Source organism: Coregonus clupeaformis, unplaced genomic scaffold (genome assembly GCF_020615455.1).
Source record: "Coregonus clupeaformis isolate EN_2021a unplaced genomic scaffold, ASM2061545v1 scaf1482, whole genome shotgun sequence".
In the NCBI taxonomy this organism is placed as follows: Eukaryota; Metazoa; Chordata; class Actinopteri; order Salmoniformes; family Salmonidae; genus Coregonus; species Coregonus clupeaformis.
In genome coordinates, this window is record NW_025534936.1 from 107,707 (window position 1) to 127,500 (window position 19,794).

The window sequence follows — 19,794 nt, forward strand, 5'->3', positions numbered from 1 at the left end:
CTTCCTTTTTCGAGTGTCGGGGATTTGGGCCTGGTACGGGAAGAGCAGTATGTCATTCGCCGCTGACTCATTGAAGTAGAAATCCAAATTGAAGTTAGTGATCGCTGTTTTGATGTCCAGAAGCTCTTTTAAGTCATAGAAAACGATGGCGGAAATATTACGTACAAAAAAAGTTAAGATCAGCACTAAAAAACTAAACTATTGGTCAGGAGCCTGTAAGACGGCTGCTATTCCCTTCAGCGCCATTATGAATTTATCCTGATGCTGTTGCTGTGTAAATAAACGAACACTGATACAGATAAACAAACAAACCTCTTCAGTACACTCAACCACGCTCACCTTTTATTCTCAAACAGAGAGACTTCATGGTCCCCAAAATGGTTGCACATGACACAAAGCAAACCCTACAGTGGACCGTCAAGACAAAGCTCTCATCCAGACAGGGGGGATTTTATACCTGTTACATGTGCTCACCCATTGAGATAAGGGCAGTGCACCACCCACCCCCATTACAGTTGTTGAGGGGCATACCCATTGAGATGTAATAGTGCACCACCCCACCCCCTAGTTACACATGAGGGCACATAAGAGAAACTGAATCTATAGTCTAGATGAATGAAAGTATCTGATTGAAACTGCCCTCTACTCTTTTCTAGGGATACAGTATACAATTTAGACTGTTTGGGGGTTTGGGTCGTCACTAGTTACCACAGGCACAAAGTCATAATTTTACATTTACATTTTAGTCATTTAGCAGACGCTCTTAACCAGAGCGACTTACAGGAGCAATTAGGGTCAATAATAATGGCTAAACCGCTAAACTGATTGTCTTAAAATCTTATTTTAGACGTAACCTTAACCCTACTGCTCTACTAACTGGATGTCTAACCATAACCTTAAAATAAGACCAAATCTCATTTTTGTTTTCATGATTGTTTATGATGTAGCCATTGTTTGCTTTGTGTCTGTGGTAACTACGAACAACCGGGGATTTGGGCAGACAGTATGAAGATAGGCTAGAACTGAAATCCCCGATCACGCTTTTAGGCTATGTCATGGCGACATTGGCTAGCAAAGCTCATGCGTAGAAATACGTCATCGGGACTACGGTTTAGCGCCGAACTGCGCATGTACATGCAGTCAAAGGCACTCCTTCGATATAAAGTAGTTTTTTACGAAAATTAAAACATGTCAGTTTGTCACTTTCACGCGGTTGGAGTAATACCATGTTCAACTACTGAAGACATTGACTCCAATCTAGGTTGTGCCTTTATATTTTGATAACATTAACAACTAAGGAAGATTTTTTCACTTCTCTCATTGACTTCTCATACCCCAAACCACGGCCTTGTCTGTTCGTTCTTTTTCGCAAGCGTTCCCGGAAGTCTTGCGATTTTGTGCCTCTGGGTTTAGAAGCTCTGTGGGTTGGGGTTGGTGACGCATATTATTTCTGGTGGGTGTGTTCTTTCACGGTATTCAGTGCGACGTTTCAGTAAAGTTCTAAGATGGCGACGGTGCATCTGAGAATCGGGGACCTGGTTTGGTGAGATATGCATTTTAACTTAGTTAAATCGTCTTATTCCATTGTGTACATTGAATCCGTGTCGGATTAACGGAATTCGCGTATTTTCGTTACATTAGATGAGGTATGTGTGACAAGATTCGTTTACTAACGGTAGTTGTCGATCGAACTCAAAACAAATACTGCCTGCCTAGCCCGAGTCAGCATAGCCATTAGCTAGCTAGTAAACTACTTAGCCTTGCCGCACCCAGAGAAGTGAAACCGGACGCAACTGTATGTAAATATATTGCTCAATCCATATACTAGCTATCTCTATACACTGGTTCGTTTAGGTATCTCCACATGTTTACTGATGCCAGTTGAAAAGTGTGTACTGTGATGTTCGAGAAACAACATCAATCTGAAGTTTAACTAGCTAACTAAATATTCTGCTGGTGACTGCCCCGGGATTTTCTTGTTCGATGCAAATATTTACTGCGACAACGAATTTAAACGTTATCTTGATAATTCAACGTTTAATCATCAATCAAATGACAATGTTCTTGTTTTAGGGGAAAGCTCGGGCGCTATCCTCCGTGGCCAGGCAAGGTAAGATCTGTCGAATTATAGCTAGCGAAATCTGAACACCCCATGGTCGTTTTGACTTCGAATTGTATTGGAGGCTAAAGTGTAAAGGATATTGTGATTCACTTTCTTTGGCTTTCCAGGTCGTCAGTCCTCCAAAGGACCTGAAAAAGCCAAGGGGCAAAAAATGCCATTTTGTCAAATTCTTTGGAACTGAAGACCAGTAAGTAAACAAACAACCTACTACAGGATCTATCACTTATCACTAATATACATATCTAGCTTGTTTCCATCACTTATATGTGTGTGCGTGCAGTGCCTGGATAAAGGTGGAGCAGCTGAAGCCATACCACCCCCACAAAGAGGAGATGATCAAGATCAATAAGGGCAAACGTTTCCAACAAGCTGTGGACGCGGTGGAAGACTTCCTGAAGAAGAAAGAGAAACAGGGGGGGAAAGAACAGGTGAGGTAGTTGAAGACGGGCAGAAAGTAGCCAGAAAATACATTTTTTTGGGACAGTTTTCTTCCATTTCGTACCAAGTGAACATGATTGTGTTAGTCCCAAAAACAGGGGTAAAGAACAGGTGAGGAGGGTATAATGCTGTAGATAACAGGAGATATAGCCTGGATAATCCAGACACAAGGAAGAGAACAGCTGAAGGTGTAACAGATGGGGATTTACATTTTAGTCCTTTAGAAGACGCTCTTATCCAGAGCGACTTACAGGAGCAGTTAGGGTTAAGTGCCTTGCTCAAGGGCACATGGACAGATTTTTCACCTAGTTGGCTCTGGGATTCGAGACCAGTGACCTTTCCGTTACTTGCCCAACGCTCCTAACCGCTAAGCTAACCGCCGCCTGCCGTAACCTCACTCCTCCTCAGCCTGAAATGTCTCCACTTGCGTTGCTGAATTGCTAGCTTTTCTGCGACATTTTTACATTTTAGTCATTTTAGCAGACGCTCTTATCCAGAGCGACTTACAGTTAGTGAGTGCATACATTATTCATGCTGTGACGCAACTGGAAAGACCGTTTCAGGAGGGCGGTTCCGTGAGTTTGCGAGGCAAATGTCCAGGGTTCTAGTCTCTGTGTAAGCTGGAGCGGGAGGAAGTGGTATGGCTAAGCGATGTGATGTCTGTCACATTGCCACCAGACAGATGGGATTTGTCCAACCATCAGAGAATTGACCTCGGGTCACCACTCTTAACTGTTCATCTAAATGAGTTCAACAACAGTTGGACTATGTCACTATCATACTGAAGTGGAGAACTAGGGATACCCAAGTCCAGTATGGTTGGTTGGTTGCCAGGTTGGAATTTCAGTATAACGGATGTAAATAGTACAGTGAGGGGAAAATAGTATTTGATCCCCTGCTGATTTTGTACGTTTGCCTACTGACAAAAAAATGATCAGTCTATAATTTTAATGGTAGGTTTATTTGAACAATGAGAGACAGAATAACAACAACAAATATCCAGAAAAAAGCATGTCAAAAATGTTATAAATTGATTTGCATTTTAATGAGGGAAATAAGTATTTGACCCCCTCTCAATCAGAAAGATTTCTGGCTCCCAGGTGTCTTTTATACAGGTAACGAGCTGAGATTAGGAGCACACTCTTAAAGGGAGTGCTCCTAATCTCAGTTTGTTACCGGTATAAAAGACACCTGTCCACAGAAGCAATCAATCAATCAGATTCCAAACTCTCCACCATGGCCAAGACCAAAGAGCTCTCCAAGGAGGTCAGGGACAAGATTGTAGACCTACACAAGGCTGGAATGGGCTACAAGACCATCGCCAAGCAGCTTGGTGAGAAGGTGACAACAGTTGGTGCGATTATTCGCAAATGAAAGAAACACAAAAGAACTGTCAATCTCCCTCGGCTTGGGGCTCCATGCAAGATCTCACCTCGTGGAGTTGCAATGATCATGAGTACGGTGAGGAATCAGCCCAGAACTACACGGGAGGTTCTTGTCAATGATCTCAAGGCAGCTGGGACCATAGTCACCAAGAAAACAATTGGTAACACACTACGCCGTAAAGGACTGAAGTTTGCCAATGAACATCTGAATGATTCAGAGGAGAACTGGGTGAAAGTGTTGTGGTCAGATGAGACCAAAATCAAGCTCTTTGGCATCAACTCAACTTGCTGTGTTTGGAGGAGGAGGAATGCTGCCTATGACCCCAAGAACACCATCCCCACTGTCAAACATGGAGGTGGAAACATTATGCTTTGGGGGTGTTTTTCTGCTAAGGGGACAGGACAACTTCGCCGCATCAAAGGGACGATGGACGGGGCCGTGTACCGTCAAATCTTGGGTGAGAACCTCCTTCCCTCAGCCAGGGCATTGAAAATGGGTCATGGATGGGTATTCGAGCATGACAATGACCCAAAACACACGGCCAAGGCAACAAAGGAGTGGCTCAAGAAGAAGCACATTAAGGTCCTGGAGTGGCCTAGCCAGTCTCCAGACCTTAATCCCATAGAAAATCTGTGGAGGAAGCTGAAGGTTTGAGTTGCCAAACATCAGCCTCAACCTTAATGACTTGGAGAAGATCTGCAAAGAGGAGTGGGACAAAATCCCTCCTGAGATGTATGCAAACCTGGTGGCCAACTACAAGAAACGTCTGACCTCTGTGATTGCCAACAAGGGTTTTGCCACCAAGTACTAAGTCATGTTTTGCAGAGGGGTCAAATACTTATTTCCCTCATTAAAATGCAAATCAATTTATACACATTTTTTGTGTTTTTCTGGATTTTGTTGTTGTTATTCTGTCTCTCACTGTTCAAATAAACCTACCATTAAAATTATAGACTGATCATGTCTTTGTCAGACAAAATCAGCAGGGGATCAAATACTTTTTTCCCTCACTGTATGTAGAAGGACTTGCCTTGTCTATACATTCATAGATTAGGCCAGGGCTCTCCAGCCCTGTTCCTGGAGAGCTACCCTCCTGTAGGTTTTCACTCCAACCCTGTTCCTGGAGAGCTACCCTCCTGTAGGTTTTCACTCCAACCCTGTTCATGGAGAGCTACCCTCCTGTAGGTTTTCACTCCAACCCTGTTCATGGAGAGCTACCCTCCTGTAGGTTTACACTCCAACCCTGTTCCTGGAGGGAGACCCTCCTGTAGGTTTACACTCCAACCCTGTTCCTGGAGAGAGACCCTCCTATAGGTTTTCACTCCAACCCGAATCTAGCACATCTGATTCTAATAATTAGCTGGTTGATAAGCTGAACCAGGTTAGTTACAACTGGGGTTGGGGTGAAAATAGTTAATGTCTGTCTGTCTGTTATTCCTACAGAGCTCTGAGGGTAAAGGGGTAATGTATGTATGTTATTCCTACAGAGCTCTGAGGGTAAAGGGTTAATGTCTGTCTGTTATTCCTACAGAGCTCTGAGGGTAAAGGGGTAATGTCTGTCTGTTATTCCTACAGAGCTCTGAGGGTAAAGGGTTAATGTCTGTCTGTTATTCCTACAGAGCTCTGAGGGTAAAGGGTTAATGTCTGTCTGTTATTCCTACAGAGCTCTGAGGGTAAAGGGTTAATGTCTGTCTGTTATTCCTACAGAGCTCTGAGGGTAAAGGGGGTAATGTCTGTCTGTTATTCCTACAGAGCTCTGAGGGTAAAGGGTTAATGTCTGTCTGTTATTCCTACAGAGCTCTGAGGGTAAAGGGTTAATGTCTGTCTGTTATTCCTACAGAGCTCTGAGGGTAAAGGGGTAATGTCTGTCTGTTATTCCTACAGAGCTCTGAGGGTAAAGGGTTCATGTCTGTCTGTTATTCCTACAGAGCTCTGAGGGTAAAGGGTTAATGTCTGTCTGTTATTCCTACAGAGCTCTGAGGGTAAAGGGTTAATGTCTGTCTGTTATTCCTACAGAGCTCTGAGGGTAAAGGGGTAATGTCTGTCTGTTATTCCTACAGAGCTCTGAGGGTAAAGGGTTAATGTCTGTCTGTTATTCCTACAGAGCTCTGAGGGTAAAGGGGTTAATGTCTGTCTGTTATTCCTACAGAGCTCTGAGGGTAAAGGGGTAATGTCTGTCTGTTATTCCTACAGAGCTCTGAGGGTAAAGGGGTAATGTCTGTCTGTTATTCCTACAGAGCTCTGAGGGTAAAGGGTTAATGTCTGTCTGTTATTCCTACAGAGCTCTGAGGGTAAAGGGTTAATGTCTGTCTGTTATTCCTACAGAGCTCTGAGGGTAAAGGGGTAATGTCTGTCTGTTATTCCTACAGAGCTCTGAGGGTAAAGGGGTAATGTCTGTCTGTTATTCCTACAGAGCTCTGAGGGTAAAGGGGTAATGTCTGTCTGTTATTCCTACAGAGCTCTGAGGGTAAAGGGGTAATGTCTGTCTGTTATTCCTACAGAGCTCTGAGGGTAAAGGGGTAATGTATGTCTGTTATTCCTACAGAGCTCTGAGGGTAAAGGGGTAATGTCTGTCTGTTATTCCTACAGAGCTCTGAGGGTAAAGGGTTAATGTCTGTCTGTTATTCCTACAGAGCTCTGAGGGTAAAGGGGTAATGTCTGTCTGTTATTCCTACAGAGCTCTGAGGGTAAAGGGGTAATGTCTGTCTGTTATTCCTACAGAGCTCTGAGGGTAAAGGGGACTCTAAAGGAAAGAAGACTCCAACTAAACCCCTGAAGATCCTAGAGGAGGATGATGAAGACCTCAGTGCCCTGAAAGACCCTTCTGAGAAGGTTAGTGGACACTCAGAAGTGCACTAGAGAGTGGTGGGCATTCTGATACAGACTCTGATATCATTTAAAGGGCCAGTTGTCCAACACCTGCTGTGGCATCAGGTTACAGCTAGGTGTTGGTCCCACTCTTCTTTAGCCTCTTCAGTCCCACTGATTGGCATGAACTCACACAGAGACCACTGAAGCTCTCACTGGTAGAAAGACTGGATAACCTACTCAGGGATATCTAGTTTCTACAGTGTGACTGTGAACCCACAGCCAGGTAAATACATCTCACTAGATATAGGCTCTCTAGTCAGCCCTAGTAGGTTCTCCAGTCTGTCTCTCTCCCTGAAGGCTCTAACTGACATCTCACTCCACACTAGGGGACTGTTTCCCGGACACAGATTAAGCTTAATCATGGACAAAAAAAAACATTTTCAATGTAGATTTTCTATTGAGCTTGGTTTTTTAGTCCAGCACTAGACTTAACCTGTGTCTGGGAAATCACCTCTACATCTACAGGTTACTGTAGTCAAGCCCACTCCACATTATTATAGTGTATCTAGTCTTTAAAGTGACTGTAGTCGACGTCACACCGTTACCTGATGTATAGGTTATCTAGTCTACAGCGTGACTGAGTGAACTACCAGGGTAATGTCTCTCTCTCCCTGAAGAACATTCTTACACCCCACACTCCACAACTGTTGTTGTTTCCATAGATAAACTGAACCTACCAGGGAGACGTCAATCTCATCAACCCCACTCCCCAATATTAGGCATGTAGTGTCTACAGTCTTTAAAGTGACTTCCAGGGTAATGTGTGTGTCTCTCCCTGAAGGACCTAACTGAATCTGACCCAGAGCCGTCCAGTGTTGAGCGGCTAGGGGACCTGGGGACAACTGGACCTGTTTCAGGATTCAAATGGGAGAGCAGTGTAGGTGGAACCCTTCATACAGCCTGCCTGCCTTACCTTCAGCTCCCTTTACCTCTACACGCTACGCTACAGAACGCAGTGGGTACTGACTGACCACTGGACCTGGAGAGGATGCAGGGGTTTGTCCCAGCCCAGCACTAAGAGTTGATTAGCTTGGTTATCTGAGATCTGTATGTGTTTTTTTTAGCCTACTCCTAACTCAGAGGAATAGTTTTTTAGTCCGTGACTTCGTCTGTGTCAGGAAACTAAACCCTAAAGTTGTTTGACTTGACGTTTGACAGGCTTTGCTAAAGCACATACAAATGGGACCATTCTAATGAAGTTTTAGTGCTGGGTTGGAACAAAAGCCTGCATGCTATGGTTACTCATCCAGGACCAGGGTTGGTGACCACTGTGGTAGAGATGCTCAATCCTGAGAGGGAGTCCTCTTCAACATGAGTAGTCAGAAGGAAACAAGGCGATAAGGCGTAATGCTTTCTAGTCTAAGGCATGAGTCATTCCAACATGGCAGAAGAAAAGCTAGAATTTTAGATTGTAGCAAAATGCTTGCTTTTTCTGATTTCAAGTAAACATATGCTTTAAAAAAAATGTCTAGCAGTTTAAAGAAAGGGGTGCAAGTCATTTTTTGTAGCTTTAGCTACACAGTGACATTTGCGCGTTCCAGAAACACACATTCAGCATATGATTATAATAGATTCTTACACCATATTAAAGATGGAGTCAGCGATGAACAAAGTTAACAGCAATATCAGATGGACTTGAATCGTGAGGCTAAACTTCTCTGCTGTTTTGGGCCCTGCAGTGCAAAGCACACCCATGAGCAGATCTTTTTTCGCCAGTGAAACGTCTTGCATCACACTCATCTGCAATATCTGCCGTTCATCCTGCTGGCAACGTCATATCGCTGAGTCTTAGTTTAATATGGTTCCTGACATGTTAGAACACATTACCAGCCATTCAAAAAATATCTGATCATCTGTGCAGAGTAGACCTGTGTAGAATGTATGTTTCTGGAACAACACCTCAATGGACGGCCCAAATGGCAACCTGTTCCCTATATAGTGCACTACTTTATACCAGGGCCCATAGGACTCGGGTCAAAAGTAGTGCACTATATAGCCTAGGGAATAGAATGCAACCTCAATCAGACCAGGGAGTGTCTTGAGAGAATACTACTACTAGTTTAGCTAATACTACTACTAGTTTAGCTAATACTACTACTAGTTTAGCGAATACTACTACTAGTTTAGAGAATACTACTACTAGTTTAGAGAATACTACTACTAGTTTAGCGAATACTACTACTAGTTTAGCGAATACTAATACTACTAGTTTAGCGAATACTAATACTACTACTACACTGAACAAAAATATAAACACAACATGTAAAGTGTTGGTCCCATGTTTCATGAGCTGAAATAAGAGGGCAGAAATTTTCCATGCGCACAAAAAGCTTATTTCTGTCAAGTTTTGTGCGCAAATATGTTTACACCCCTGTTAGTGAGCACTTCTCCTTTGCCAATTTAATCAATCCACCGGAACGGTGTGGAATACACTACATGACCAAAGGTATGTGGACACCTGCTTGTCAAACATCTCATTCCAAAATCATAGGCATTAATATGGAGTTGGTCCCCCCTTTGCTGCTATAACAGCCTCCACTCTTCTGGGAAGGCTTTCCACTAGATGTTGGAACGTTGCTGCAGGGACTTGCTTCCATTCAGCCACAAGCATTAGTGAGGTCGGGCACTGATGTTGGGCGATTTAGGACTGGCTCGCAGTCGGCGTTCCAATTCATCCCAAAGGTGTTCGTCGGGGTTGAGGTCAGGGTTCTGTGCATCCAGTCAAGTTCTTCCACACCGATCTCGACAAACCATTTCTGTATGGACCACTCTTTGTTAACAGGGGCATTGTCATGCTGAAACGGGGAAGGACCTTCCCAAAACTGTTGCCACAAAGTTGGATGCACAGAATAGTCTAGAATGTCATTGTATGCTGCATCATTAAGATTTCCTTTCACTGGAACTAAGGGGCCTGAACCATGAAAAACAGCCCCAGACCATTATTCCTCCTCCACCAAACTTTACAGTTGGCACTATGCATTGGGGCAGGTAGCTTTGTCCTGGCATCCGCCAAATCAAGATTAATCTGTCGGATTGCAAGATGGGGAAGCGTGATTCATCACTCCAGAGAACGCATTTCCACTGCTCCAGAGTCCAATGGCGGTGAGCCTGTACATGTCCAATGGTGGCTGCTGGGCCATGGAAACACATTTCATGAAGCTCCTGACAAACAGTTATTGTGCTGACGTTGCTTCCAGAGGCAGTTTGGAACTCTGTAGGGAATGTTGCACTTACAGTTGACCGGGGCAGCTCTAGCAGGACAGAAATTTGACGAACTGGCTTGTTGGAAAGGTGGCAACCTATGGAGATTGCATGGCTGTGTGCTCGATTTTATACACCTGTCAGCAACGGGTGTGGCTGAAATAGCCGAATCCACTCATTTGAAGGGGTGTCCACATACCTTTGTGTGTGTGTATAGTGTATCAAGAAGCTGATTTTAAACAGCATGATCATTACACAGGTGCACCTTGTGCTGGGGACAAAAGGCAACTCTAAAATGTGAATTTTTGTCACAACACAATGCCACAGATGTCTCATGTTTTGAGGGAGCGCGCAATTGGCATGCTGACTGCAGGAATGTCCACCAGAGCTGTTGCCAGATAATTTAATGTTAATTTCTCTACCAGAAGCTGCATCCAACGTCGTTTTAGAGAATTTGGCAGTACGTCCAACCGGCCTCACAACTGCAGACCACGTGTATGGCGTCGTGTGGGCGAGTGGTTTGCTGATGTCAACGTTATGCACAGAGGTCCCCGTGGGGGCGGTGGGGTTATGGTTTGGGCAGGCATAAGCTACGGACAACGAACACAATTGCATTTTATCAATGGCAATTTGAATGCACAGAGATACCGTGAAGAGAGTGAGGCCCATTGTTGTGCCATTCATCCGCCGCCATCACCTCATGTTTCAGCATGATAATGCATGGCACCATGTCGCAAGGACCTGTACACAATTCCTGGAAGCTGAAAATGGCCCTGTTCTTCCATGGCCTGCATACTCACCAGACATGTCACCCATTGAGCATGTTTGGGATGCTCTGGATCGACGTGTACGACAGTGTGTTCCAGTTCCCACCAATATACAGCAACTTCGCACAGCCATTGAAGAGGAGTGGGACAACATACCACATTCCACAATCAACAGCCTGATCAACTCTATGCGAAGGAGATGTGTCGTGCTGCATGATGCAAATGATGGTCACACCAGATACTGACTGGTTTTCTGATCCACGCCCCTACTTTTTTTTTTAAGGTATCTGTGACCAACAGATATTATATCTGTATTCCCAGTCATGTGAAATCCATATATTAGGGCCTAAGGAATTTATTTCAATTGACTTATTTCCTTAAATGAACTGTATTTTTGTTCAGTATAGTTTAGAGAATACTACTACTAGTTTAGAGAATACTACTACTAGTTTAGAGAATACTACTACTAGTTTAGAGAATACTACTACTAGTTTAGAGAATACTACTACTAGTTTAGAGAATACTACTACTAGTTTTAGAGAATACTACTACTACTACTAGTTTAGAGAATACTACTACTAGTTTAGAGAATACTACTACTAGTTTTAGAGAATACTACTACTACTACTACTAGTTTAGAGAATACTACTACTAGTTTAGAGAATACTACTACTAGTTTAGAGAATACTACTACTAGTTTAGAGAATACTACTACTAGTTTAGAGAATACTACTAATAGTTTAGAGAATACTACTACTAGTTTAGAGAATACTACTAATAGTTTAGAGAATACTACTACTAGTTTTAGAGAATACTACTACTACTAGTTTAGAGAATACTACTACTAGTTTAGAGAATACTACTACTAGTTTAGAGAATACTACTAGTAGTTTGGAGCAGTGTTTCCCAACCCTGGTCCTCCAGTACCCCCAACAGTACAGATGTGTTGTAGCCCTGGACAAACACACCTCATTCAGCTCATCCCTGGACAAACACACCTCATTCAGCTCATCCCTGGACAAACACACCTCATCCAGCTCATCCCTGGACAAACACACCTCATTCAGCTCATCCCTGGACAAACACACCTCATTCAGCTCATCCCTGGACAAACACACCTCATCCAGCTCATCCCTGGACAAACACACCTCATTCAGCTCATCCCTGGACAAACACACCTCATTCAGCTCATCCCTGGACAAACACACCTCATTCAGCTCATCCCTGGACAAACACACCTCATTCAGCTCATCCCTGGACAAACACACCTCATCCAGCTCATCCCTGGACAAACACACCTCATCCAGCTCATCCCTGGACAAACACACCTCATTCAGCTCATCCCTGGACAAACACACCTCATTCAGCTCATCCCTGGACAAACACACCTCATCCAGCTCATCCCTGGACAAACACACCTCATTCAGCTCATCCCTGGACAAACACACCTCATTCAGCTCATCCCTGGACAAACACACCTCATTCAGCTCATCCCTGGACAAACACACCTCATCCAGCTCATCCCTGGACAAACACACCTCATCCAGCTCATCCCTGGACAAACACACCTCATTCAGCTCATCCCTGGACAAACACACCTCATTCAGCTCATCCCTGGACAAACACACCTCATTCAGCTCATCCCTGGACAAACACACCTCATTCAGCTCATCCCTGGACAAACACACCTCATCCAGCTCATTGAGGGCTTGATGATTAGTTGACAAGTTGAATCAGGTGTGCTTGTCCAATGTTACAATAAAAATGTGTACTGTTGGGGGTAGTCGAGGACCAGGGTTGGGAAACACTGGTTTAGCGAATACTACTAGTAGTTTAGGTAATACTACTAGTAGTTTAGGTAATACTACTAGTTTCCAATTGAACTCTCTTCCATTGTAGCCAGTACAGGATGATCCCCATTTCCACCACTTTCTGCTCAGCCAGACTGAGAAGGTAAGAGGGAACGTTTGTAAAACGTTTTGCTTGGTTTGGGGGAGGGCTGGTTGGTTTGGGGGGGCTGGTTGGTTTGGGGGGGCTGGTTGGTTTGGGGGGGCTGGTTGGTTTGCAGCTGTGACGGCACACTGTTGGGTTTTTAGGGCACAGGGGGTGAGGTTCCCCCTAGGTACAGATCTAGGGTCAGCTTCCCCTCCCTAACCTTAATAGGTACAGATATAGGGTCAGCTTCCCCTCCCTAACCTTAATAGGTACAGATCTAGGGTCAGCTTCCCCTCCCTAACCTTAATAGGTACAGATCTAGGGTCAGCTTCCCTCCCTAACCTTAATAGGTACAGATCTAGGGTCAGCTTCCCTCCCTAACCTTAATAGGTACAGATCTAGGGTCAGCTTCCCTCCCTAACCTTAATAGGTACAGATCTAGGGTCAGCTTCCCTCCCTAACCTAATAGGTACAGATCGAGGGGTCAGCTTCCCTCCCTAACCTTAATAGGTACAGATCTAGGGTCAGCTTCCCTCCCTAACCTTAATAGGTACAGATCTAGGGTCAGCTTCCCCTCCCTAACCTTAATAGGTACAGATCTAGGGTCAGCTTCCCCTCCCTAACCTTAATAGGTACAGATCTAGGGTCAGCTTCCCCTCCCTAACCTTAATAGGTACAGATCTAGGGTCAGCTTCCCCTCCCTAACCTTAATAGGTACAGATCTAGGGTCAGCTTCCCCTCCCTAACCTTAATAGGTACAGATCTAGGGTCAGCTTCCCCTCCCTAACCTTAATAGGTACAGATCGAGGGTCAGCTTCCCCTCCCTAACCTTAATAGGTACAGATCTAGGGTCAGCTTCCCCTCCCTAACCTTAATAGGTACAGATCTAGGGTCAGCTTCCCCCCCCTAACCTTAATAGGTACAGATCTAGGGTCAGCTTCCCCTCCCTAACCTTAATAGGTACAGATCTAGGTCAGCTTCCCTCCCCTAACCTTAATAGGTACAGATCTAGGGTCAGCTTCCCTCCCTAACCTTAATAGGTACAGATCTAGGGTCAGCTTCCCTCCCTAACCTTAATAGGTACAGATCTAGGGTCAGCTTCCCCTCCCTAACCTTAATAGGTACAGATCTAGGGTCAGCTTCCCTCCCTAACCTTAATAGGTACAGATCTAGGGTCAGCTTCCCTCCCTAACCTTAATAGGTACAGATCTAGGGTCAGCTTCCCCTCCCTAACCTTAATAGGTACAGATCTAGGGTCAGCTTCCCTCCCCTAACCTTAATAGGTACAGATCTAGGGTCAGCTTCCCTCCCTAACCTTAATAGGTACAGATCTAGGGTCAGCTTCCCTCCCTAACCTTAATAGGTACAGATCTAGGGTCAGCTTCCCCTCCCTAACCTTAATAGGTACAGATCTAGGGTCAGCTTCCTCCCCTAACCTTAATAGGTACAGATCTAGGGTCAGCTTCCTCCCTAACCTTAATAGGTACAGATCTAGGGTCAGCTTCCCCTCCCTAACCTTAATAGGTACAGATCTAGGGTCAGCTTCCCCTCCCTAACCTTAATAGGTACAGATCTAGGGTCAGCTTCCCCTCCCTAACCTTAATAGGTACAGATCTAGGGTCAGCTTCCCCTCCCTAACCTTAATAGGTACAGATCTAGGGTCAGCTTCCCCTCCCTAACCTTAATAGGTACAGATCTAGGGTCAGCTTCCCCTCCCTAACCTTAATAGGTACAGATCTAGGGTCAGCTTCCCTCCCTAACCTTAATAGGTACAGATCTAGGGTCAGCTTCCCTCCCTAACCTTAATAGGTACAGATCTAGGGTCAGCTTCCCCCTCCCTAACCTTAATAGGTACAGATCTAGGGTCAGCTTCCCTCCCTAACCTTAATAGGTACAGATCTAGGGTCAGCTTCCCTCCCTAACCTTAATAGGTACAGATCTAGGGTCAGCTTCCCTCCCCTAACCTTAATAGGTACAGATCTAGGGTCAGCTTCCCCTCCCTAACCTTAATAGGTACAGATCTAGGGTCAGCTTCCCTCCCTAACCTTAATAGGTACAGATCTAGGGTCAGCTTCCCCTCCCTAACCTTAATAGGTACAGATCTAGGGTCAGCTTCCCCTCCCTAACCTTAATAGGTACAGATCTAGGGTCAGCTTCCCCTCCCTAACCTTAATAGGTACAGATCTAGGGTCAGCTTCCCCTCCCTAACCTTAATAGGTACAGATCTAGGGTCAGCTTCCCCTCCCTAACCTTAATAGGTACAGATCTAGGGTCAGCTTCCCCTCCCTAACCTTAATAGGTACAGATCTAGGGTCAGCTTCCCCTCCCTAACCTTAATAGGTACAGATCTAGGGTCAGCTTCCCCTCCCTAACCTTAATCAGTGGAGAAAATGCAACTTCACCCTACTCTGTTAAGTGGGAGAATAATCTAGGCGTGTGTATGAGCTTCATAGGAATAAAGTCTGCATTCCAATTGTCTACCCTTCTCTTGAAGTGTGCACTTGTCTTACACACTCCCTATCATGGATTTCATAATGGTGGAAACTGACTTCCTCCAGCCAATGCTTAGGCTACACCAATCCAGGGTTTAGGGGACTCCAATCCAGTGCTTTTAAATCCACGATGGGGAGTGTGCAAGTGCGCACTTCAGGACAAGGGTGGAGAACCGGGAAGCAGACACAGTTTGGACACAGCCCTTTTTGCCTGCAACTTTATTTCCTTGTTGATCATTAACCCTTTCTTCCCCCTTCGTTGTCTGTGTGTAGTTCAGTCAGTGTGTTGCTTTATTAGGTAGTTCATTCAATGTAAATGTTTCTCTACACTACTGTGGCGATTCCCTTTTACATTTCACTGGTACGTCTATGTAGCACAGTTTTTATGAAAGAAATCAATTGGATGATTCATTTGATCCGGAAGCACTTGAAGTCTATTGTTTATAGAGGTATCTTCCCTCCCTTTGCCCTGTCCTGCTGCGCTTGCATGGATTTCCCTCTGAATCCTCCTCTGTGTCCCAAATGGAACCCCATTCCCTATTTAGTGCACTACTTTTGACTAGAGCCCATAGGGCAAAAGTAGTCCATTTATATAAGACATAGGGTTCCATTTGGGTGTGTGTATCCACTGTTACAGCAGATATAATGTGATAATAAAGTTACACACACAGAGCTGAATCTCCCCTCAGGCAACACTATTCACTCTGAATCTCCCCTCAGGCAACACTATTCACTCTGAATCTCCCCTCAGGCAACACTATTCACTCTGAATCTCCCTCAGGCAACACTATTCACTCTGAATCTCCCCTCAGGCAACACTATTCACTCTGAATCTCCCTCAGGCAACACTATTCACTCTGAATCTCCCTCAGGCAACACTATTCACTCTGAATCTCCCTCAGGCAACACTATTCACTCTGAATCTCCCTCAGGCAACACTATTCACTCTGAATCTCCCCTCAGGCAACACTATTCACTCTGAATCTCCCCTCAGGCAACACTATTCACTCTGAATCTCCCCTCAGGCAACACTATTCACTCTGAATCTCCCCTCAGGCAACACTATTCACTCTGAGCTCCATAATTCCTTGCCTTATTTTAGATACATAGCAAGCCACACACACACACAATGCAAGTGAAACTAACCGTTAAACTGTAGCAACATGTGGTTATTCTGATAACTGCGGTAGTACAGTTCTAACTGGCATTCCTCGGATGTTACAGACCATTATCTTACCACACACCAGACGTTACTAGGACAGATAAGACGGTACAAACCGCCAAACTCTAGTCCAGGGGTGTCAAACGTACGGAACGAACTCCGTATACTTTCAAATGCCTAAAATCAATTCAACTGTGTAGAAATGATAATGGACCTACATTCATACAGTTAATTGACTGTGTCCTGCTTGCTAATAATCATTTTAAATTAAAGCTAGATAGTCTGGAAGCATCAAATTCCAAAAAAGCGATGGATATAGGACTATTTTTTTCACATTTTGACTTAGAGGATATATAACATATTTTAATTGCGGCCCTCCGGACCTTGCTGAAGATTGAATGTGGCCCCCGGGGGGAAAATGAGTTTGACAATCCTGCTCTACACACACACACACACACACACACACACACACACACACACACACACACACACACACACAGACTCAAGAAGACGCTCCATGATACAGCTTCGGTGGGAAGTTAGCAACTCTATATGTATTTTTTTTTAAATAAATTCCCCCTCTAGTTTCTACTTCCTCCTAGAATTGGATGAATGAACTCGACGCTGAATTTTTGCAATCACATAGTCCTCGTCAGTGTTACCAAAGCAGGCCTAGCAGCATGCTACAAACCCTAGCTAGCATTAGCTTAGCCACTCACTGACACTGCCAGAACTAGGAATTAAAAGTGTCTCTCTCTCTGTTCAGAGAGTGAGCCCCAAATGGCAACGTTTGAACAGAGCCCTATCTGGGCCCTGGTCAAAAGTAGTGCACTATAAAGGGAATCCGGTGTTATTTGGGACTCACCCAGTGTGTGGTGGTTTAGGAGGATGTTAGCAGCACTGTTTGTGTGTAAACTAATGTCTGTCTGTAACTCTTTCTCTCTCTCCCTCCTCAGCCTGCCTCGTCCATGGAGCCTATCAGTAAACGCCTGAAGATCGTTGAGGAGGTGAGCAAGCCGTCTGTCTCAAACGGCTCCCTATAACTAGGGCCCTGCGTTTGGCACCAGTTCTTTTTCTACCCCACATTTTGTCCAAATGAGGCACTGTGCTTTAACCTCTTGTCAAAAGTAGTGTACTATATAGGGAATAGGGTGCCATTTGTGACACAACTTTACCATTTGACCTCTCCATTCGCTGTCTGATTTTACTGGATCGCCTTGAAACTAATAAGCAGCTGCTGTAGATACATGTTATGTAGGGCTACAGTTAGCTCCTGTAGATACATGTTATGTAGGGCTACAGTTAGCTCCTGTAGATACATGTTATGTAGGGGTACAGTTAGCTCCTGTAGATACATGTTATGTAGGGTACAGTTAGCTCCTGTAGATACATGTTATGTGAGGGTACAGTTAGCTCCTGTAGATACATGTTATGTAGGGGTACAGTTAGCTCCTGTAGATACATGTTATGTAGGGGTACAGTTAGCTCCTGTAGATACATGTTATGTAGGGGTACAGTTAGCTCCTGTAGATACATGTTATGTAGGGGTACAGTTAGCTCCTGTAGATACATGTTATGTAGGGGTACAGTTAGCTCCTGTAGATACATGTTATGTAGGGGTACAGTTAGCTCCCTGTAGATACATGTTATGTAGGGGGTACAGTTAGCTCCTGTAGATACATGTTATGTAGGGGTACAGTTAGCTCCTGGAGATACATGTTATGTAGGGGTACAGTTAGCTCCTGTAGATACATGTTATGTAGGGGGTACAGTTAGCTCCTGTAGATACATGTTATGTAGTACAGTTAGCTCCTGTAGATACATGTTATGTAGGGGTACAGTTAGCTCCTGTAGATACATGTTATGTAGAGGGTACAGTTAGCTCCTGTAGATACATGTTATGTAGGGGTACAGTTAGCTCCTGTAGATACATGTTATGTAGGGGTACAGTTAGCTCCTGTAGATACATGTTATGTAGGGGGTACAGTTAGCTCCTGTAGATACATGTTATGTAGGGGTACAGTTAGCTCCTGTAGATACATGTTATGTAGGGGTACAGTTAGCTCCTGTAGATACATGTTATGTAGGGGTACAGTTAGCTCCTGTAGATACATGTTATGTAGGGGTACAGTTAGCTCCTGTAGATACATGTTATGTAGGGGTACAGTTAGCTCCTGTAGATACATGTTATGTAGGGGTACAGTTAGCTCCTGGAGATACATGTTATGTAGGGGTACAGTTAGCTACTGCCATTGTTGGTTTTGCATGTGGGTTTCAGACAAGTGTGTGTATATATTTATATCACATGAATGTATGTCATTGGTTTCAGTCTTAACTCCAGGGAAGGTACTCTCTTTATAGAACATAGCCTCATGGTGCTTCCTACATGGCACGCATTACTGAATGGTATTTTTTCCTTTTCATACAAAGAGCAAGTACTAGATAAATTATTCAATAAACGAGTAAACCCACTAGATACAGTACGTTTGTACTCCTCTGTGGTCTCGATGCGTGCGTCAAAATGATGTTTTGTTTTTGTTGGTCTGTACAGGATACGGGGTCAACGTCTATACAAGCTGCTGACAGTACAGCTATCAATGGCAGTATTATACCCACAGACAAACGGTAGGAGATACTGTAATAATCTCTATATATATATATATATATATGAACTTAATTATCACCGTGATCTCTTCCCTATATTTAAACAGACTGTACTCTGCGTGTAATTACAGATCATGGAATAAAATAAGCTCTCCTACAGGTGTTTTTCCTCCCGATGGTCTTCCAAGCCGTTGTGGCTTTGACCAAACTGCCCGTAGGCAACTCTGATGCAGTGTAACTTGAGGATGGGACTTTTTTTAGTTATAGAATGGAGCAATGTGTTAGTCACTGGCTGCACCTATATAGTAGACCAGGGTCTGTATTTACAAAGAGTGTTAATATGGGCTCAGATTTCCCTTTTAGATTACATGGATAGGGGGGGGGGGCCTGATCCTAGATCAGCGCTCCTACTCTACGACTCTGAATACTGGCCTCAGTGTTTTTTGTCCATCAGGAAAAGGAATAAAAATGTGAACTCTGGTATCTTTCCCTCTTACAGGATAGGGTTCCTAGGGCTGGGGCTTATGGGTAGTGGAATAGTGTCCAACCTGTTAAAGATGGGTCACGTCGTCACAGTGTGGAATCGCACAGCAGAAAAGGTACCGCAAGACAACCAACATGTGAGAAAATACTATACAGAATATTTACTCCTGTGATTCCATCAACATTATTATTATTAAAACCACAGTTACTTGGTACAGTATTGGATTCTATGCAATAAATCATTTTATTTATAATGTAACAAAGTTTGGGTTTGGTTCTGAATTTGACCTACTTCCTGTTGTGACATCACTTCCTGTGAGCTCACGTCCTGTC

General features: G+C 44.2%; 1 protein-coding gene and 1 non-coding gene across 2 annotated transcripts in view; both read left to right on the forward strand.

The window, feature by feature from the left end:
- The first annotated feature begins 1,461 nt into the window (after positions 1-1,461).
- LOC121551461 (putative oxidoreductase GLYR1) overlaps positions 1,462-19,794 on the forward strand; it is a 25,697-nt gene continuing 7,364 nt past the window's right edge. The window contains 10 exon segments of the mRNA XM_045218289.1: positions 1,462-1,543; positions 2,074-2,110; positions 2,230-2,309; positions 2,403-2,550; positions 6,668-6,778; positions 7,599-7,694; positions 12,685-12,738; positions 17,331-17,381; positions 18,926-18,999; positions 19,478-19,577. Of these exon segments, the coding sequence (XP_045074224.1) occupies positions 1,506-1,543; positions 2,074-2,110; positions 2,230-2,309; positions 2,403-2,550; positions 6,668-6,778; positions 7,599-7,694; positions 12,685-12,738; positions 17,331-17,381; positions 18,926-18,999; positions 19,478-19,577 (789 nt within the window). The 5' untranslated portion in view covers positions 1,462-1,505.
- LOC121552015 lies at positions 19,134-19,215 on the forward strand. The gene has a single exon (XR_005997148.1). It is a non-coding gene; the product is annotated as a small nucleolar RNA SNORD35 (small nucleolar RNA).